This window comes from Dendrobates tinctorius, unplaced genomic scaffold, assembly GCF_039654945.1.
Source record: "Dendrobates tinctorius isolate UK_male_01 unplaced genomic scaffold, ASM3965494v1 ptg000241l, whole genome shotgun sequence".
In the NCBI taxonomy this organism is placed as follows: Eukaryota; Metazoa; Chordata; class Amphibia; order Anura; family Dendrobatidae; genus Dendrobates; species Dendrobates tinctorius.
The window spans coordinates 10,118,634-10,142,178 of NW_027361908.1; the positions used below are offsets into that span (position 1 = coordinate 10,118,634).

At 41.7% G+C, this 23,545-nt stretch overlaps 1 protein-coding gene across 1 annotated transcript in view; it reads left to right on the forward strand.

Moving 5' to 3' along the window:
- The window catches only part of LOC141060642 (dynein axonemal heavy chain 3-like), a 2,648,786-nt gene that overhangs the window by 2,331,598 nt on the left and 293,643 nt on the right, over nt 1–23,545 (forward strand). The window contains exon 68 of the mRNA XM_073556958.1: nt 2,059–2,189. Coding sequence (XP_073413059.1) covers nt 2,059–2,189 — 131 coding nt within the window. The remainder of the gene's footprint in view (nt 1–2,058; nt 2,190–23,545) is intronic.

Here is a 23,545-nt window from a genome sequence, read left to right on the forward strand (position 1 = left end):
TCTAGATCACGTGAAGTCATTATTGCACTCTACTCCTCTTTGGTCAGACCTCATCTGGAATACTGTGTCCAGTTTTGGGCACCACATTTAAAATAAGACATCAACAAACTGGAGCAAGTTCATAGAAGAGCGACCAGAATGGTGACCGGTCTGCAGACCATGTCCTATGAGGAATGGTTACAGGATTTGGGAATGTTTAGCTTGCAAAAAAGACAGAGGAGACTTAATAGCTGTCTACAAATATCTCAAGGGCTGTCACATTGTAGAAGGATCATCTTTATTCTCATTTGCACAAGGAAAAACTAGAAGCAATGGGATGAAACTGAATGGGAGGAGACACAGATTAGATATTAGAAAAAAACTTTTTGACAGTTAGGATGATCAATGAGTGGAACAGGCTGCCTTCAATGGATGTCTTCAAACAGAGGCTGGACAGACATCTGTCTGGGATGATTTAGCAAATCCTGCTTTGAGCAGGGGGTTGGACCAGATGACCTAGGAGGTCCCTTCCAACTCTACCATTCTATGATTCTATGATTAACTCATTACCAGTATAAAAAAGACTTTTTACACACTCAATCACACTCAAACCTTGTCACCATGGTCAAGACCAAAGAGCTGCCTAGGGACACCAGGGACATAATTGTAAACCTGCACAAGGCTAGGATGGGCTACAAAACAATATGCAAGTAACTTGGTGAGAAGGAAACAATTGTTGGCACAATTATGGCACAATTATTAGAAGATGGAAGAAACACAGGATCACTGTCAATCTTCCTCAGTCTAGTGCTCTATGCAAGATCTTGCCTTGTGTGGTAAGAGTGATTTTGAGAAAGGACAAGAATCAGAACTAAGCTATATGGGAGGACCTGGTCAATGACCTGAAGAGAGTTGATTCCATAGTTTCAAACATTACTGTTAGTAACACACTATGCCATGAAGCATGGTGGGGGAAACATCATACCTTGGGCTGTTCTTTTCTGCAAAGTGAATAGGACAATTGCATAGTATTGAAGAGAGGATGAATGGGGTCACGTATCATGAGATTTTGGCCAAAATCCTCCTTTCCTCAGCAAGAGCATTGAAGATGGGTAGTGGCTGTCTCTTCCAGCATGACAATGACCCAAAATGCAGAGCCATAGAAACTAAGCAACTAAAGAGTGGCTCTGTAAGAAGCATTTCAAGGTCCTGGAATGGCCAAACCAGTCTACAGACCTGAACCCAACAGAAAATCTTTGGAGGGAGCTGAAACGATATTGCTCAGTGACAACCCCTAAACATGAAAGATCTGAAGAAGATCATAATGGAGGACAGGGCCAAAATTCATCCTGCAGTGTGCAAACTTGGTCAAGAACTACAGGAAAAGTCTGACCTCTGCAATTGCAAACAAAAGTTTCTGTACTAAATATTAAGTTCTGTTTTTCTATTGTATCAAATACTTATTTCATGCAATAAAATGGAAATTATATAAAAGTCATACAATGTGATTTTCTGGATTTTTTTAAAGATTCTGTCTCGCACAGTTGAAGTGTACCTATGATAAAAATTACAGACCTCTCCATTCTTTGTAGGTGGGAAAATTTGCAAAATAGGCAGTGTATCAAATAATTATTTTCCCCACTGTATAATCACAACGAGGAATTGTGCAGTAAGTGTTCATAAAGAGTAATAAACTCATATATTTATCCACATTTGTTCATAAATTCAGTCAAATGTACAGACATATTCAGTGGAATCTAAAGGTCAGTGTAAATCTCATAAATAAGAGCAGACAGAACAAGGCTCGTTAAAGGGTCGATATTGACTTTTAAGATGGCTACTTCCTATAGGTGGCACTAGAGTTCTTGTCCTCTTCCTCTCTGGAGATAATTTGCAGATGTCATAAAGCAAACTCTTCAATATGCTGAGTACACTATAGTCTGTCCTTTTACAGTTGTTGGATGCATGAAACTCCAGAACATGGTGACTTGTTATACTATAGTTATCTAATACTGAGCAGCTAGTAAACAAATGAGTTACTCTAAAATGACTGATCCACTTTCCCTTTCACATTTATAGGTGACACTGATCAATTTCATGATTACTCCAGTGGGTTTAGAGGATCAGCTTTTAACCATTCTTGCTGCAGAAGAAAAACCAGACCTGGAAGAGAGGAAAAATCTTCTCTATCTTGAAGGAGCAAGAACCAGGTATTTTCTTCAAGCAAAACTCAGGAAATGATGTTTAGTCTTGGGAATGCATAGTATGTAGGTATCCATTGAAAGCCTATGAGGCCCTTGGAGAGAGCAAGGAAAACTCTGGTTGGTCTCATCCCTATTGCTATTAGGTGGCATAAAGTAGGCTTCTCCTCTCTAGATGAACTAGGTTCTGATGACTTGACCAAAAGGTCCTGAAAAGCTCTTAGAGAGGAAATATACATCAGGTCCTTTTGTTCTCAGTGGCAAAATCCAGCACCATACTAAGGCTCCCTTTCTTGACTATGTACAGCACTGTGCTTTCGTATAATACAATTTATTTCACTCAGCATTACATGCTTCAGTCTTTTCCTTTACAAAAACATTTGGCATATGCTGTTGGTTGACTTTTGTAAAAATGTAAAATGAGAAAGTTAACTAAAGGGAGTCTGTCAGCAGATTTTTTTTTTTATGTAGTCTGAGGGTAGCGTGAGGTAGCAGCCGAGACACTGATTTCAGCTATGTGTCAATTATTAAGCAGTGTGTCGTTGTTTCAATGCAATGAGTGTTTTATCAGCAGGAGATTATCACTGCCCAGGCTATAGCTTGCATGACTCCTGGTCCAACCACACCTCCAGCACTCATTAGCAGCTTTGTGGCAATAAACAGTGTACACAGAGAGCTGTGGTGTGGGCGGGGTTAGCTTTCTGAGCTCTGTTACAAGCGACATCTAAAAACTGTGATTTTTATCACAACTGTTGTACAGAGTAAACTAAGTGATACATCGCTGGAATAAGGGTCTCTTTCCCTATACTATGCTGCGCTCATATGGAGTACCAAAAACCTGATGACAGATTCCCTTTATTATCACTTACACTCAGTGGAGGTTCTATGCTGGATCAGTCAGCAATTACTGTACCTCATTCAGCAGATTAGTGAGACTAGGTCAACTAATACTTTAGAGCTTCAAGCTTTCTGCTGGTCCCTAACCCCATGATAACGTTCTTGCATTACTAGTGTTACTTACACACAGGTTACTATTTTGCACCTGAGTGTACCACCTCAAAGATGCATATCACTGAAATAGTACAACTCTTGGTCAATTACATTATATCTAATACTAGTTAAATGGAGTGTTGGAATCTAGAGTACTAATAATTCAATTAAAGATCTCAGATATTGACTAAAGTGAAATTTTTGTAAAGTTGTAATGCAGGAGTTGGCACTGTATCCACATGAATGGCTCATCTATATTCATGGTACTTCGCTGGGTTCAGAAAAGTACAATCTATCAAAATATAAAAATAATTAACCTGATAGGTAAACAGAAAAAAATCAAGAAAGCCAGAATTATATTTTTTTTTTGTATCTAAAATAACAAAAAATTGATGTAATAAGCCATCAAAATCTGTAACAGCAAGTGGGGTGATACGGTTGAGGTTGATGTCAGCTACTACATGTGCTACTACATGTGGGGACAAATGACACCGCAAGAAACGACCTGGAAACCATCTGCAGAGACTTTGAAGACTTAGGCAAGAAAGTGAAAGAACTGGGAGCGCAGGTGGTCTTCTCTTCTATCCTCCCAGTGGATGGCCATGGAACAAGGAGGTGGAATAAGATTCTGCAGGTGAACAACTGGCTACGTCGATGGTGCCGTCAGCAACGATTTGGATTTCTGGATCACGGAGTGAACTACTTATACGATGGACTACTTGCTAGAGATGGGGTGCACCTTACGAAGACTGGAAAGCATGTATTTGGAAGTTGCCTTGCTACACTTGTAAGGAGAGCTTTAAACTAGAACAACATGGGAAGGGAAGCAAAAGACCAGAAAAAGCCATACACCTGACAAATGCTATTGAGAACTCTGCTATTAGAAGTGGAAAGGAAGAAAAAAGATGAAAGAATCTAATTAATAAAAATATTGGAGAAAGAGAAACCAATCACAAACTAAAATGTTTCTATACTAATGCACAAAGCATGGGCAACAAACAAGGAGAATTGGAACTACTAACACAGGAAAAGAAATATGATGTCATTGGAATCACTGAAACTTGGTGGGACAATACACATGATTGGAATACAAGACTAGAAGGATACAACTTATTTGCAAGAAACAGACTTGATAAACGAGGAGGGGGTGTCGCATTGTATGTTAGAAACAAGTATATCTGCACAGAGATTGAAGCTTCAGAGACTGGGAGTTCTGTGGAAACTGTTTGGGTAAGAATACAAGGACATAACAATGGAAAGGACACCATTGCAGGCATTTACTACAGGCCGCCTGTGCAAGCTGAAGATATGGATGAACTCTTTATGCATCAAATGGCCAAGTTCTCCAAAAAATATGACATAGTTATCATGGGAGATTTCAACTATCCAGACATTTGTTGGGAATCTCTCTCAGGCAAAACTAACAGGTCAAGGAAATTCTTATCCTCTCTTGCTGACAACTTTATCTTCCAAAAGGTAAGGGAGAAAACAAGGGGAACTGCTACCTTGGATCTAATCCTTATAAACAGGGAGGAAATGGTTGAGGAGGTAAAAGTGGCTGGGACCCTAGGAGGTAGCGACCATGCTATTTTAGAATTTTGGATAACTAGAGGCGGAAGACCTGTGAAGACTCAGACGTCAAGGTTAGATTTCAGAAAGGCAGATTTTAAGGGATTCAGAAAGAGAATTGGAGGGATCCAATGGCTGGATATGCTAAAAGACAAAAATGTCCAGGAGGGATGGGAAATCTTGAAAAATGAAATTCTCAAAGCACAGTTGTTAACAATTCCGAAAAGAGGGAAGAATAGGAAGCATTTAAGGAAACCAGGATGGATGAACACAGAACTTAAGCACATGCTAAAAAGGAAGAAAAAAATGTTTATAAAATGGAAAGAGGGAGGCATATCTAAAGAAGAATATAATGCTGTCTGCAGAACCTGCAGGGCACAAATCAGATTATCTAAAGCTGAAAATGAATTGAGGCTTGCAAGAGATGTCAAAAGCAATAATAAAGGATTTTGGGGATATGTCAAAAGTAAAAGAAAAGTAAAAGATGCTATAGGATTTTTACAGGATGAAAATGATGAAATGGTAAGACAGGATGTTGAGAAGGCTGAACTTTTAAATTCCTATTTTGCATCTGTTTTCTCTCAGAAAGGAAATGTAACATCAACTGTTATTCACTGTCCTATTAAGGGAATAGAAGAATCCAGGATATCTATAAACAGAAAGATAGTGAGGAAACACTTGGCTAACCTAAATGAATTCAAGTCTCCAGGTCCAGATGAATTACACCCCAGAGTACTGAAGGAGATAGCAGAAGAAATTTTTGAACCCCTCTCCATAATCTTTGAAAATTCTTGGAGAACAGGAGAAGTGCCAGAAGACTGGAGAAGAGCAAATGTTGTTCCTATCTTCAAAAAGGGGAAGAAGGTGGACCCAGGCAACTATAGGCCGGTGAGTCTGACTTCTATACCAGGAAAGATCTTTGAACAAATTATTAAACAACATGTATGTCAATACCTGGATAAGAATGAAGTGATTAAACAGAGTCAGCATGGGTTTGTAACTAATAAGTCATGTCAGACTAACTTAATTTCCTTCTATGACGGTATCACTGATTGGGTGGATCAAGGAAATGCTGTAGATATAGTATATCTTGACTTCAGCAAAGCATTTGACAAAGTCTCTCATACAATTCTTATTGAAAAAATGACTAAGTATGGAATGGACAAGGCAACTGTTAGGTGGATTCATAACTGGCTTAGTGATCGGACCCAAAGAGTGGTCGTAAATGGCTGCACATCCAGTTGGAAGAATGTCTCAAGTGGGGTACCACAGGGCTCTGTCCTGGGCCCTGTATTGTTCAACATCTTTATCAATGATTTAGATGAAGGAATTGAGGGTAAACTGATTAAATTTGCTGATGACACAAAGCTAGGAGGGATAGCTAATACTAGAGAAGAGAGAGAGAGGATTCAAAAAGATTTAAATAAACTGGAGAAGTGGGCAGCAACTAACAGAATGGTTTTTAACAGGGAGAAATGCAAAGTACTACATCTGGGCAATAAAAATGAAAAAAGCATATATAGAATGGGAGGAATAGGGCTAAGTGACAGCACATGTGAAAAAGACTTGGGTATACTAATAGATCACAGACTGAATATGAGTCAACAGTGTGATGCAGCAGCAAAAAAGGCAAATGCAATTCTAGGATGTATTAACAGAAGCATACAGTCTAGATCACGTGAAGTCATTATTTCCCTCTACTCCTCTTTGGTCAGACCTCATCTGGAATATTGTGTCCAGTTTTGGGCACCACATTTTAAAAAAGACATCAACAAACTGGAGCAAGTTCAGAAAAGAGCGACCAGAATGGTGACCGGTCTGCAAACCCTGTCTTATGAGGAAAGGTTGCAGGATTTGGGAATGTTTAGTTTGCAAAAGAGAAGACTGAGAGGAGACTTAATAGCTGTCTACAAATATCTAAAGGGCCGTCACATTGTAGAAGGATCAACTTTATTCTCATTTGCACAAGGAAAGACTAGAAGCAATGGGATGAAACTGAATGGGAGGAGACACAGATTAGATATTAGAAAAAACTTTTTGACAGTTAGAGTGATCAATGAGTGGAACAGGCTGCCACGAGAAGTGGTGAGTTCTCCTTCAATGGAAGTCTTCAAACAGAGGCTGGACAGACATCTGACTGGGATGATTTAGCGAATCCTGCTTTGAGCAGGGGGTTGGACCAGATGGCCCAGGAGGTCCCTTCCAACTCTACGATTCTATGATTCTATGATTCTATGATCTTATGGCTGCTGGTAACAAGCCCAGGGGCTAGTAATGGAGAGGTGTGCACTGACATTTGCGCAGATGGGTCTACCTGTGTAAGCGTCTCCGGTATGTGTGAAAACTGCACCACGCGTACCGGAAACACTAACGTGTAAAGGAGGCCTTATATTTGGACCTTGAAGGAGGGTCTGTTTGGCTCCTCTTTCCCCGGAGTTGGATCTTTCTATCCCTCAGCATAATAAAGGGTGATGAAGGTCTATAATCAAGCTTTACTTTTACAATATGTGGAAACTTTGAATTTGCTCAAGGATCTGGAACCCCTTCTATCTATATAGTTTATTTATTTTTATTTATTTATTTTTACTCATTTGCATAGCACCATTAATTCCACAGTGCTTTACAAACATTACTGGCACTGTCCCCGATGGGGCTCTCAATCTAGAATCCCTATCAGTATGTCTTTGGAATGTGGGAGAAAACCGGATTACCCGGAGGAAACCCACGCAAACACGGGGAGAACATATAAACTCCTTGCAGATGTTGTCCTTGGTGGGATTTGGACCCAGGACCCCAACGCTGCAGTGCTATCCACTGACCCACCACGCTGTAAAAACAAACTTGTTGCCGCTTTTTTACCAAACATAGCACTTTTACTATTTTTTCTGTTATATATCCTGATGTTGTTGATCATAGTCAACATTTAAATGAATATTTCCTTTTTATAAAAGAGAGGTTAATCCTGATTTGGAATACCTATTTTGGTGCCTTTGTTAGAATTTCTATCAGATTTGACAAGTCTTTTTGTTAAAATTACACACTGTATCACAAGTACTGTTGTAAATGGCATCCTAAGGTTAATGTAATATCTGTGCCGAATCGTGCCTCCTCTTTTGTTTCCACATTGGCCTCTAAGCTTTTATTACTCGGGACTCATAGCAGTGCCAGTCCTATATTTTGTGTGGGGCTTTTGGTGTTCCTTTATAACAGATCTATGTGATTAGTTTTGGTCAAGGTTTTGATCACCACTTCCTTAAACCCCTGGGCGGTGCACTCATCTGTTTAAACCCCTGAAGCTCTGATTCCACGGTCAGTCAATTGCATTGCCTGTACTGTTGTATACTACTGTGCTTAGCTTCTTTTGTTATTTTGATTATTACTGTTCTTTGACCTCAGCTTAACTTTTGACTACCCACTAGCTATATGATATTGTCCCAGACATGACCTCTTGGCTTTATCCCTTCTTGATGATTCTTCTTGTCTCTGATTCGCTCTTTCGGACAACAACCCTTCCATGGAAGCAACACACTAGACCTGGTGGTCAGGGTTCCAATGGAATCTGCTAGACAGAGTGACTTGTGTAAAGTCTGTCAAAGGTAGCCAATTTGAGCCCATGGCCTGTAACAGGTAGGTTTACATTTGAATTTGGAGCTCAGTTTTTCTGTTATGGGAGGAAAAAAGGAAATTATTAATGAAACAGATGTTTTCAATAACAGACACAAACAGGTGCAAGATGGACAATATTGATTATTAGCCTCTGTGATGTTATCCATTATTTTAGTGGAAAAAATAGTGTGTAATGCTGTGCTTTGGCTTTTGGTGAAGCCTAACAAAGGCTTCAATGTCAACCTAATCTAAGAATAAAGCATAACATAGCATAGCATAACATAATAGATTTTTATGCAAAATCTTACAGTTCTCTTTCTTTTCTTTGGATATTTTTTTAAGTGTCTGTATATAGTGGAGAAAAAAAGTATTTAGTCAGCCATCAACTGTGCAAGTTCTCCCACTTAAAAAGATGATAGAGGCCTGTAATTGACATCACAGGTAGACCACAACTATGGGAGTCAAAATGAGAAAACAAATCCAGAAAATCACCTTGTCTGATTTGGCAAGATTTATTTTGCAAATTATAGCGGAAAATAAGTATTTGGTCATTAACAAAAGTGAGAGAGAGAGAGATTTTTATACAATTGGTTTTCTCTCTGATTTAATATTTGGTTTCATCAGACCATCTGACATTCCCCCAATACTCTTATGGATAATCCAAATGCTCTGTAGCAAACTTAAGACTGGCCCGGACATGTACTGGCTTAAGCAGGGGGACACGTCTGGCACTGCAGGATCTGAGTCCCTGTGTCACGTGCCCCGTCCTGAGTGACATGGCCAGCAGGCCGGTAGCTCATACAACAGGACGCGGCACGTGTAATTGTCCTATGTGACGCGGCCCACAGGATGGTAACTAATACAATAAGACAAAGGGAATAGGGAAAACCTGGGTAACAATAACAATGGTGGCCCTGTGATAGGGAATGGGGAAGTGGAGACCTCCTGCACTCCCATGAGCTAGTGTCTCTCCTAATGTTCCCTAGGCCGGTTCCGCACCGGGCGCCGATCAGGAAACTCAAAACCCTGACTCGCCCTGCACCTAAACCCTCGCTAGGGAATTGGTCGGTGCGGAAACTAATCCCACCACTGCACTAAACACACATAAGGAAAAGCAACATAACAGGGGAACACCACTTAGCTTTGCTCTGTTGCTTACACTCCCAGCAACAGAGCCCACCACCTGCGTGCATCTTTTCCTCCACCGTGTCGAACATCTGGGTGCACTATCCAGAAACGAATCTTCTCAGCACCATAGTGCAGCCTTAGAGCAAACAGAGTCCAAACCTGCGTGCAGCTGTCCCGAAACAGAGTCCCACCAATGAGTCCAGCTTTGCAGCCAAAGAGTCCAGCATGGTTGAGTCCAGCTCTCAGCAACAACGTCCAGCATTTTGAGTGCAGCTCTACACCATAGCTGCGACTCCACCACGCCATGCCAGCCCTCCTTGCAGACACCATAGCTGACACTCCCGGACTCTCACTGAGCTGCCCGTGACTCTCCTTTAGCTCCATCCTTCACCCAGGCTTGCTTGCAAATGAGGACCTTATCACCAACAGTGATTAACACACCTGATACTCTCTTGTAGAGCTACCACACCTGTAACATAATTACGTGCACAAACTAAGGTAACCAGAGTGCAATGACCCTTATGGCCACCGGGGGGAAAATTTACAACTGAAATCACCACTGTGCAATGACCCTAATGGCCACCGGGGGCAAAACCACCTATGACATACAGCCAAGGGAAAAAAAAAGGTTACTTTGTGCATTTACTCTGTCAGATCCAACCTGGATCTTGACACCCTGGCGGCGTAGAATGTTACTGATGGTAGTCTTTGTTATGGTGATCCCAGCTCTATGCAGGTCATTCACTAGGTCCCCCCGTGTAGTTCTGGGATTTTTGCTCACCATTCTTGCGATAATTTTGACCTCACGGGGTGAGATCTTGCGTGGAGCCCCAGATCGAGGGAGATTATCAGTGGTCCTGTAAGGCTTCAATTTTCTTTTTATTGTTCCCACAGTTGATTTCATCACACCAAGCTGCTTACCTATTGCAGATTCTGTCTTCTCAGCCAGGTGCAGGGCTACAATTTTGTTTCTGGTGTCCTTCGGCAGCTCTTTGGTCTTCATCATAGTGGAGTTTGGAGTGTGACTGCTTAAGGTTGTGGACAGCTGTCTTTTATACTGATAACAAGTTCAAACAGGTGCCATTACTACAGGTAATGAGTGGAGGACAGAGGAGCCTCTTAAAGAAGAAGTTACAGGTCTGTGAGAGACATTACTATCTTGCATGTTTTTAGATGACCAAATACTTACTTTCCACCATAATTTGCAAAATAAATGTTGTCAAATCAGACAAGGTGATTTTCTGGATTTTTTTTCTCATTTTGACATATATATACTAGCTGAAGAGCCCGGCACTGCCCGGGCATAGTAACTAACTACGATTAGTTATAACAAATTATAATGATTATATATATATATATATATATATATATATATATATATATATATAGCTGAGTATAGAACCCCGCCCACTCCGCATAGCCACGTTCACTATAATATCCCACATCATCCCTTCAGCCAGAGCTACGGGACTACTATCCCTAATATCCCACATCGTCCCATCAGCCAGAACCACCGGACTAATACCCCTAATATTCCACATCATCCCGCCAGGGCCACCAGACAACTACCACTAATATCCCACACCATCCCGTCACAGATGCCGGACTACTCCTCCTAATATCCCACATCATCCCGTCAGCAAGAGCCACCGGTCTACTACCACTAATATCCCACATCATCCCATCAACCAGAGCCACCGGTCTACTCCCCTTAATATCCCACATCATCCCGTCAGCCAAAGCTACTGGACTACTACCACTAATATCCCACATCATTCCATCAGCCAGAGCCACCGGACTACAACCCCTAATATCCCACATCATCCCATCAGCCAGAGCCACCGGACTACTACCCCTAATATCCCACATAATCCCATCAGCCTGGAGTCAGAACCAGAGTGCTGAGTGGAACGGTCCTAACTTCCATACCGGGGATCCCTTTAAGAGAGGCCTGGGGTCAGAACCAGAGCGCTGAGGGATTTACCCTAACTTCCATACTGGAGATCCTTTTAAGAGAGGCCTCGGTCAGTACCAAAGCGCAGAGTGGATTTTCCCTCACTTCCATACCGGGGATCCCTTTAAGAGAGACTGGGATCAGAACCAGAGCTCTGAGTGGATTTGCTGTGACTTACATACCAATGATCCCTTTAAGGGAACCCTGGGGTAAGAACCAAAGCGCTGGATGGATTTGCCCTGACTTCCATACCGGATATCCCTTTAAGAATGGCCTGGGGTCAGTACCAAATTCAAAGGGCAGCGTGTATTTGCCCTAACTTCCATACCAATGATCCCTTTAAGAGACCCTGGGGTCAGAACCACAGAGCTGAGTGGAACGGTCCTAACTTCCATACCAGAAAAAGAAATCCGGCACTCCCAAATGCAGAAAAAATAGTTTCGTTTTATTCACAGCTTAATAATCCACACGGTGTACATTCTATTTGTTAAGTTTCGGTCACTATCATGGACCTTCTTCTGACTGTATACAGTGTAGGGGAAAAACAAAAAAATAATAAACTAACATAGACATACATAATATCATACAACTGGTTTCAAAATGACATTTCTTAATCCAGTAGAGTCATATTTGAGCTAAAGCTACATAGAAGCACATGTTACACATGAATGAACATTTATGTAAAGCGGATTCTAGTCCCAAAAGAACGGATCAACTCCATCATATAGAGGAAAAAATATAGAATCCCTATCAGGACATCAGACATGTTATACCTTACAGAGCAAACAGTGATATATTAAAAAAAAATACCAGGAGAACGTGGATCAACCAGTAGATGGGTTTGTGAAGAGAAAATCATGAGTGGCTTTATTATCTAAACATTCAATTTGCCTCAAAAGGAGACAGTAAATTATTCACAAAATAGACCATAAACACCTGCAGCATTTGGTAGCAGGATAATGGGGAAGTGGAGTTAAAAAAAAAAACAGGGAACAGGGGTATGGAAACACTCAACTAGAAGTGCTTATGGACACAATTTGAAAAAGAAAAAAAACAAAAAAAAGAGAAAAAAATTACACTATAAAGGCATAAACCTTACCAATGGCAAAAACCTGTTAATATTCCAAAAAAATGAGGGTTCAGAATAGCGTGTAGCAATGAAGGCAAGCTGCTCTGTAAAGAGACAAAAGCTGTCATCCAGTGGCAGTTAAGTAATCCATTTCTATTTCACAATTCGACAGAGTAAAAAGGATCGTCGGTGACCCCCTAAAATGTTCTGAACATCTAGACAATATGGAAGAAAAATTGGCAGAGAGGGGTTATCCCCGTCATCTACTTAAGAAATGTAGTGATGACATTCGTCCCCGCAGTAAGTCAAGGAAGGGTCCTAGGATTCCCTTCATCCACACCTTCCCCCCGTTTATGTACAGACTACACAAGAAGATCCGTAAACATTGGCCCATACTTGAGAATAGCTTTCCACAGTGTTACAGAACCACTCAGCACCCAGAATATGTTGTGCAGTTATATGTATATATAATAGGTTCCATGTGAGATGCTGTTGTCGATTATCTGCCCGAGCTGCCTGCACGGGGTCTACTTCATGCAGCACTTCCTCCATCTCTTCCACCCCTTGGTTAGTCGTAGCCCCCAATGCCGGGTCAGCTTCGCCGTGGTAGCAGTGTACAGAAGCCCGGCTGAAGGTAGCTGTTCCCACCTTTGGCCACTGGGTATGCTGAGTCCGGTTGGGGCATTGTCTTTGCAGGTGGCCCAGCTGACGGCAGGTGTGGCATCGCGCCCCAGGGGGACTGTGGTAGGCCGGGTTTCTAGCTGATCCCCCTACAATCTTTGGTGGTTTGGGGCCCTCCAGGTCCATGGGTGGGCCCTTAGTGACCACCTTTGATCCGAAGAACTGCGGCCTCCTGGCATCATGATGTTCATCGGCCAGACGAGCGGCTTCCTCAAGAGTCGTTGGCCGCCTGTCCCGAAGCCATTCCTGTGTCTCGGGGTTTAGTCCATTAAAGAATTGTTCTAACAGAAAGAGCTGGAGGACGTCCTCCTTAGTGGTTGCTTGGCTCCCTTGTACCCACTGTAGCAGTGACCGCCGTAATTTACAGGCCCATTCAGCGTGGGTATCGGTTACGTGTTTTATAAGTCCACGGAACTTTTGGCGATAGGCCTCTGGTGTCAGCGCATACCGGGCCAAGATCACTTCTTTGATCCGCTCATAGTCCATACAGTCCTCATCAGGTACCGTGTGATAGGCATCTGCTGCCTGGCCTGTCAGCTTGCTGGCCAGAATCTGAACCCGTTCCTCCGGCTTTACTTGATGAAGGGCACACTGCTGCTCAAAGTCCTGCAGAAAGCCATCAATGTCTTCCTATGCCTCCCCCAACTGTCGGAAGGCATTGTACTGGCTCTTTTTGTGGCTTACTGTTGAAGGTACCTGGTCGAAGGCCAGAGCTCCCCCTGCTCGCTGACTCTCCTCTCTCCGCTCTGCCATCTCCAACTTGGCCAGCTCCACTTTGGTCCGCTCTGCCATCTCCATCTTGGCTAGCTCTATCCTGGTCCGCTCGGCCATCTTTTCCTTCAGATCAGTACGCACATCAGCCATCATCTCTCGTATGATCTCTACTGCAGGGTTTGGGCCATAGAAGGCCAGTCTGTTTTTTACCTCCCTCTGGAATTCGGTCTCCTCCACGTTCACATTGGGGGGCGCTGCACTGTCGTGTTCCATGATGGCTGCTATCAAATCCGCTTTTGTTTTGTTGCTGGCGATCAACCCTCGGGCTTCCAGCAGGTCTTTTAATGTAGTCCTCTTTAACTTCTGGTAGTTATTTTCCATTCATTCCTTTCCTCCTGTAGAAGGGGTATCAAATCCCGCTGTCTGCCACCAGTGTAACGGGGTCTTCCAAGCTGGGGTACCTCTTTCAGTACCACCCCGTATTTTCGGAGGTCCGCTCTGCGTTGGCTGGAGTCTGAATGAATGACGCTGGCTGGAATTCCTCTGAGTGCATGGGCGCATATAAAAGATCACTGCTTCTCCATGTATTTCCAGTCTGACAACACTTTACTCACAGGACAGAGAATATATCACACAGATACAGAGGGCCGGCCAATAGACAAGCGTCAGGCCAGACATGCATTACAAAAGCCGCAGGTGGCCGGAGCCTGCGGATGTTTACTGTGGGAATTACAAAGGTGGGGGGGCGGACACTGCTGATACATTAGGGACATGCATCTCACATGGAACCTATTATACTGTATATACATATAACTGCACAACATATTCTGGGTGCTGAGTGGTTCTGTAACACACAGGTTTCAGAATTTCAAGTCCCCTTTCTCCCATGCTTCAGGAGACCAAGTAACCTTAGTGACAGGATTGTATGAGCAGATATTGGCTCTACACTAAAAGTTTCGAGGCAGAGCTTTCTTCAGACAGAGCGGAAAGGAACTTTCCCGTGTTTATAATGTGCACAGTGTGCTAATGTTTTAAAAGGTCCTTCGATCTCACATCCTCAGACAGGTGCTGATATTCCCATCAAGGGATTCTACACCTGCGACTCCAAATTTGTCGTATACACAATCAAGTGCCTGTGTGGCAAAATTTATGTAGGTGAAACGACAGAGCGTGAAAGATAGGATCTCACACCACAAGTCTGATATGTGGTGTGGTAGACATTATTTACCCATACCTTTCCACTTTCATACCGCGGGCCAGCCCAGTTGAGGTTTCTTGTTCTCGAACAAGTCTCCGCCCCCAGGAGGGGTGGCAATCAGATAAGGTCACTTAAACTCATAGAGGCTTTTTGGATCCACACACTGCAAACTATGGAACCAAAAGGGTTAAATAGAGAATACGATGTTATGAGTCTATTTTAATATGTTTGTTTCATTCTCTACAGCAACCACAGTAGAGAATGCTCCTGGGAAGGGGTATGGTTACTTATATTTCTTTATTTTTTATTCTTATTTTTAATTTTTTTATTGTTCTTTATTTTTTATTTTTTCGATTTTTACTTAGTTTTTCTCAAATTCTCAAGTATTCGTAATTTTTCTCAAATTCAGTAGTCTTATTTTTTTCCTATTTTTATTTCTATTTTTACCTTATTTTTATTTTTATTTTCTAATTTTTTTCATTTATTTTTATTTTTTCATTATTTTCCTTTTTCTTTACATTTTTCTTCATATTTATCTCATGACTTTCTTACCTTATTTATATTCTGACACTATCAAGCTGCCCATTATTTGGTCTGTTACATATATTATGCCGCATTTAATCTGTATATTCACTATAATATGAAAAATGACAAAAATCTTGGCACTCAATATGTGAAATATTCAGACACTTTTATTTTGTGCATCCAGACAGAAAGGTTTAAACGTTTTCAGTCCAGCATAGGACCTTCATCAGAAAAATCTCGTTTACTGAAATAAATAAATCCTTTCAATAGTAGCCAAAAGAAGGACAAAGTAGAGAGTCTGGATGGCCTGTGAAAATGATAAATGGCTAGCGTCTGGAAAACGTATGTGGACTGAGCTATCCAAAATTAGAACAGGCAGCTGTACAGTGTAGGGCTTCAGAAAAGGGACCTCCTGGGTCACTAAAATAAGGAGTGATGACAGTGCTGATAGCAGTGGGCATACAACCTCTACAATTGAATTGCGCTGGTGACACCCTTGTCCGTGGTTTTGCTGCCCTGTGTGGAAGACGCTGTCAGACAGTCTTTTTTGTCATACTAACTTCCATACCAGGGATCCCTTTAAGAGAGGCCTGGGGTCAAAACCAAAGCCCTGGATGGATTTGCTCTGACTTCCATACCAATGATCCCTTTAAGAGGGAAGATGTGCCTTCGGGATGAAGGACGTATGATGGGGATATGGGCAGGGAGGGGGTGTTCATTTCTGTCATGTGCTCTCTGCTCCTTTCTGAGGGGGCAGACAATGGCTGGGAGTGTATGTTCCCTGGGATGCTAGATTTCTCCCACCATGTCAGTGTCTGCTAAGGTATTGTCAAGTGGGAAAACTTGCTCATAGCAACCAATCACAGCTCAGCAACTTTTAACCAGCTCTGGTGAAATGAGAGATGCTTAGTGATTGGTTGCAAGGAAAACTGTTGCTTATAGCAACCAATCACAGCTCAGCTTCTTTTGAACAGCTCTGGTAAAATGAAAGATGCTTCGTGATTGGTTGGTGATACACACACACATACAGTACATACATGCATACATTCACTTTTATATATACTGTATGTATGTATATATATATATATACACACACACATACCTATAAATATGTGAAAGAAAGGACAAGCAAAAAACATGTATTACCAGCACGTATTTTCTGAATTTTATGAAAGACATCGTAATCTAATGTACTAAATAATGTGCAAGCCTACAAAATCGCTAAGAAAGTTGAGAAACCCTTTTTAATTACTTGCTTCAAAACATTTTATGGTCTATGCATATATTAAAACATTGACGATACAGTATAATCTGAGGTTAGAATCAAAGCAAGAACTGAAACATTAGCTGACATATGGCAAATAGCATATGGTATAGTTCCAAAAGTTGTGTATAAATATTTCTACATTTAGCAGAATTTTCTTACGTTTTGAGAAAAGTAGTGAGACATGTAGAAGAAAAGGTCTGGCAGTGGTTCATATAAATTATAGCTTGCTGAAAATTTTAATGTAAAACAAGTTTCAGATGAATATAATTTTATTTTAGAGTAGTTAAGATAAAGAGGAAAGATAGATTAAAGTGAAATTCTTATAAACGTTGAACTTTCATAAATGTGTAATCCCAAGAGAAAAAGATGGGGTTATAAGACTCTTTCTTCAAATAAAACGGTTATGATCCTAATGAGTACACATACTTATAATAATCTCAGTGATGAATCTCACCTATAAGCCAGTCTCACACATCAGTTTTTTGGGTATGTGAAAACTATCATTTTAATGTGTGCCGTGCGTATTTTGATGGTTAATTGGTAGGAGAAGCTAAGATTTTTTTTATTTTAGACAAGAAAAAATAGATCCACCAAGGATTGTTAAAACTGACGCAAAAATCGTAAATGGATCCAGCACACTGAAAATAAAACACTGACAGTATTTACCTGCGTTTTTTGCTCAGTTTTTGCAGCGTTTTTGCACTACCCATTACTTTCAATAGGTGAAAATCACTGAAAAAATGCTTTATCAACTGACATGCTGCATTTTACAAAAACCAAGCTCTTATGACAAAACAGTAAGGGAAAAAAACAAGTTGTGTGCATGAGATTTCAGAAATCTCATTGACTTTGCTGGTACTGTGAAACGCAGCTGAAATTTTTCACAAAAAAACTGAAAAAAAAACAGCTGCAAAAACTTTAAAAATATCCTAGTGAGCACGGGCTCTTGATATGTGTGCATGATGGGTGCCACGCTAAAGAATTTACCTGTTTTTTTTGCAAGGATTGCTTTCTTCTCCCCTGATCATCTAGCCGAGTGAAACGTGTTGGGAGTTACATTCATGCATGGTTTGGGAATGTGTCTATGTGTTGGGGTTAGAGTTGAGCGATACCGTCCGATACTTCAAAGTATCGGATCGGAATGGATCGGCCGATCTTTAAAAAAAGTATCGGTATCGCCGATTCCGATACCGGAAGTCCCATTCAAGTCTATGGGACTTCCGGTATCGGAATAAGAAAAACCCTGTTTTTGCCTTGTACAGCCTCTCTGGGGTCTGTACGGGCCTTTCGGGGGGATGTGCCGGCCTGCCAGGGGGTCTGTGCAGGCTCCGGTGGTCTGTGCCGGCCTGCCGGGGGGCTGTGCCGGCCTGCCGGTGGTCTGTGCAGGCTCCGGTGGGCTGTGCCGGCCTGCCGGGGGGCTGTGCCGGCCTGCCGGTGGTCTGTGCAGGCTCCGGGGGGCTGTGCCGGCCTGCCGGGGGGCTGTGCCGGCCTGCCGGTGGTCTGTGCAGGCTTCGGGGGTCTGTGCAGGCATCGTCCGATGGGACTACAAGTCCCATCGGGCGATGCCTGCTACCATGACAGTGATTGACACATTAGCCAATGATGGGACAGTAGTAGTCCCATCATCCGGCTAATGTGTTAAGTGTTAAAAAAAAAAAAAAAAAAAATACTACATACATACTACATGCATGCTACATACATACTACATGCTATATACATACTACATGCTACATACATACTACATGCTACATACATACTACATGCATGCTACATGCATGCTACATACATACTGCATGCTACATACATACTACATACATACTACATACATGCTACATGCATGCTACATGCATGCTACATGCATGCTACATACATGCTACATACATGCTACATACATACTACATGCTACATACATACCACATACATACTACATACATACTACATGCATGCTACATACATACCACATACATACTACATACATACTACATACATACTACATGCATGCTACATGCATGCTACATACATACTACATGCTACATACATACCACATACATACTACATACATACTACATGCTACATACATACTACATATATACTACATGCATGCTACATACATACTACATGCTACATACATACCACATACATACTACATACATGCTACATGCTACATACATACTACATATATACTACATGCATGCTACATACATACTGCATGCTACATGCATACTACATACATACTACATGCTACATACATACCACATACATACTACATACATACTACATACATACTACATGCTACATACATACTACATATATACTACATGCATGCTACATACATACTACATGCTACATACATACCACATACATACTACATACATGCTACATGCTACATACATACTACATATATACTACATGCATGCTACATACATACTGCATGCTACATGCATACTACATACATACTACATGCTACATACATACCACATATATACTACATACATACAATACATTCATACAATACATACATAGACATACAGTACATATAACATAGAGTAACATACTTACCAATACTTGTCACATTGTTCCCCGAAGCCATTGTCTTTTCCGGAATAAATATTAACATAACAAACCACAAAAATACTCACCCACGATCCGAAGCAGTCCACGAGTGTGTCCCACGACGATCTTGGGTAGAGAACTGCAGCATCAGCTGTTGCTGCCGTTCTCTACGGGCTGCAGGAATCCAATGACGGAAGGTAGGTATCCTTCCGCACTGTATTCCTCCGCCACTTAAAAAAAAAGTCCCTAGTCTCACTTTATGCCATTGCTGTGTGGGAAATTCCCACGCAGCAATGGCATAAAGTGAGACTAGGGACTTTTTTTTTTTTTAAGTGGCGGAGGAATACAGTGCGGAAGGATACCTACCTTCCGTCATTGGATTCCTGCAGCCCGTAGAGAACGGCAGCATCATCTGATGCTGCAGTTCTCTACCCAAGATCGTCGTGGGACACACTCGTGGACTGCTTCGGATCGTGGGTGAGTATTTTTGTGGTTTGTTATGTTAATATTTATTCCGGAAAAGACAATGGCTTCATGGAACAATGTGACAAGTATTGGTAAGTATGTTACTCTATGTTATATGTACTGTATGTCTATGTATGTATTGTATGGATGTATTGTATGTATGTAGTATATATGTGGTATGTATGTAGCATGTAGTATGTATGTAGTATGTATGTAGCATGCATGTAGCATGCAGTATGTATGTAGCATGCATGTAGTATATATGTAGTATGTATGTAGCATGCATGTAGTATATATGTAGTATGTATGTAGCATGTAGCATGTAGCATGTATGTAGTATGTATGTAGTATGTATGTGGTATGTATGTAGCATGTAGTATGTATGTAGCATGCATGTAGCATGCATGTAGTATGTATGTAGCATGCATGTAGTATGTATGTAGCATGCATGTAGTATGTATGTAGTATGTATGTAGTATGTATGTAGTATGTATGTAGTATGTATGTGGTATGTATATAGCATGTAGTATGTATGTAGCATGCATGTAGTATATATGTAGTATGTATGTAGCATGTAGTATGTATGTAGCATGCATGTAGTATATATGTAGTATGTATGTAGCATGTAGTATGTATGTAGCATGCATGTAGTATATATGTAGTATGTATGTAGCATGTAGTATGTATGTAGTATGTATGTAGTATTTTTTTTTTTTTTTTTTAACATTTAACACATTAGCCGGATGATGGGACTACTACTGTCCCATCATTGGCTAATGTGTCAATCACTGTCATGGTAGCAGGCATCGCCAGATGGGACTTGTAGTCCCATCGGACGATGCTTGCACAGACCCCCGGACATCAGCACAGCCCCCCGGCAGGCCGGCACAGCCCCCCGGCAGGCCGGTACAGACCCCCACAGGGTACACAGACCACCGGCAGGCCGGCACAGCCCCCCGGCAGGCCGGTACAGACCCCCACAGGGTGCACAGACCACCGGCAGGCCGGCACAGCCCCCCGGCAGGCCGGTACAGACCCCCACAGGGTGCACAGACCACCGGCAGGCCGGCACAGCCCCCCGGCAGGCCGGTACCGACCCCGGGCAGTCCACACAGCCCCCCGGCAGGCCGGCAGAGACCCCCGGAAGGCCCGAAATGACGGCGCATCATGATGCGCACACAGCGCGCATCATGATGACGTCAGGCTGTCAATCAACTTTGAACTTCCGATTCCGATGCCGAATTCCGATATTGAAAAAATATCGGAAGTCGGTATCGGAATTCCGATACAGCAAGTATCGGCCGATACCCGATACTTGCGGTATCGGAATGCTCAACACTAGTTGGGGTATTGTATGGATCTTCATTAAAGCCTCCCCCATCAGAAGTGGATGATTCTGCATCTTAAGACAGCCTAGTGAAGGAAGGAACAGTACTGGGTGAGATTGTTCTACTTTTACTTTCTCATCTATAATAAGGTGCTAACACTAACAAGGATAATAATGTGTGTCTATTTCTATAAATGATATTGTGTGTATTTTTTCATCCACAATAGTTGTTAGCACTTACAAGGATATTATGTGATCTTTTTATACTCTGAACAATACTATGCCAGTTGGCTATGTTAGGGTGTAGTCGTGAATTGGTGTTTTTTTGGTTAGCAAGAGGTATAGTTTACAATAGTATCCTCCAACTATCTTATATTTCTCTGGTATAACACCATTAAAGGAAATGGTGTCTACATGTCTTTTTGTTGTGTTGTCTTTGTCTGTTCAATTTGTCTATGAACCTTTATGGTTCTTTTTAGTGGTATATTAAATGTGTATGAGAGAAGAAGCAGCCTGCTGTAGATGGTGTGCAGATAGAGACACACAAATGATTTATTCCTGATCTATTAGGCACATTGTTCCTGATTTGTTCCTGAATAAAGAAGCTCTGTAATCACATGCTTGGAGAGTATCCTGAATAATCCGCTGCCAACAGGTTATGGCCCAGAGTGACACAGAACCCCAGAGTAACACAGCAACAGAAGCTCACAGCAAAAGCAGCACAGAGCAACAGAGAAGATGTCCACTAGCAGCTCATAAGAGAAGGCACGTGGAAATATATTCAGGAATAAATGCCTCATCCATTACCAGATGATTGGTTAGAGAAGGATCAGACAGCTCAAAGCACGATCTCCTCAGTGTACATGATGCTCAGGTTGTGCATATATATAGAAGTGAGCAACTGCAAAAGGAGATGTGGGGTGAGTTACAAAGAGTGCATGAAAGATCAAATCTCAGCAATAAGCTTTATCATCTGATGAGAAAGCTGTATCAGTCTAAGCTACGTTATGGACAGAATATGCAGGACTACATAACAAAACTCCCTAGAGATTGTGAAGCATCTCAGGGGTATTGGAGAAGAAAGTAAAGATTTTCGTGTTGCGGCACATCTATTAAGTGGTCTTTCGGAAAGTTATGACACACTCATAACTGCACTAGATGCTCGGCCAGATGATGAGCTGACACTAGAGTATGTTAAAGGCAAACTTGTGGATGAATTCAAGAGAAAAACACAGCATGTAAGCAGCAGTAATGAATCCAGACCAGAAACAGCATTAAAAACACAGAATTTCCCTAAGTACAAGAGCAATCTAAGAAAAACTCGTGAATGTTTTGTTGGTAAAAGGCCCGGCCACCTTAAAGTAGACTGCAGAATTTGGAAAGCAAGAATGAATCAGCTTAAAAAGCAGAACAGTCATCAAAGGGTTAATACAGGTGTTAAGGAAGATTCTGCATGTGTTGAAGCTGAACTTAATGCCAGTACAGGCCCATCTGCAAAGCATATATGGTGTATAGATTCTGGTGCAAGCAGCCATATGACAAATAACAAGGATTTCTTCACTGACCTTAATGAAAGCAAGTCAGAAAAGGTCATTTTAGCTAATGTTCACTATATGACTTCAGAAGGAGTTGGAGAATGCTACCTCCACTGTCCAGTTTCCTCAGCACAAAGCAGAAATATCCCAGTAAAGGATGCTCGCTTTGTTCCCAACTTGAAAGCAATCTTATGTCAGTAAAGAGGCTCACGCAAAAGGGGAATGTAGCTACTTTTAAAGATAACAGCTGCATCATCTCAAAGAAGGGTCACACTGTTGCAGAAGGAAAAATCCAAGATGAACTTTATCAGCTAAAATGCAAAGAAAGAGTGTACAGTGCTAGACAATATCTACATATGAACTGTATCCATGTATGGCACAGATGTCTTGAGCACAGAGACCCAGAAGCAGTAAGGAAGCTAGCTCAACTTGCAAGTGGTATTGAATTGTATTGATACCAAAACAGACATTATCAACAGCCAATTCTGGCACACCAGCCTGACTAAAGAACAGAGGCGGGTTTCCAGGATTGCTGAACAGCGATGGAAGACATACTATTCCAACGACAACTTCATCTCATACAAACAGGCCTTCACCAATTTCAAGTCTGCACTCACTGTTAGAAAACAAACCTACTTCTCATCTCTCATATCCTCCCTGTCTCACAACTCTAAACAGCATATCAGCACTTTCAATTTGCTCCTCCGTCCCCCAGCACCTCCTTCCTCTCTCATCTGAAGACTTTGCCTCATGCTTCAAGCAGAAGATTGACTACATCAAAGAA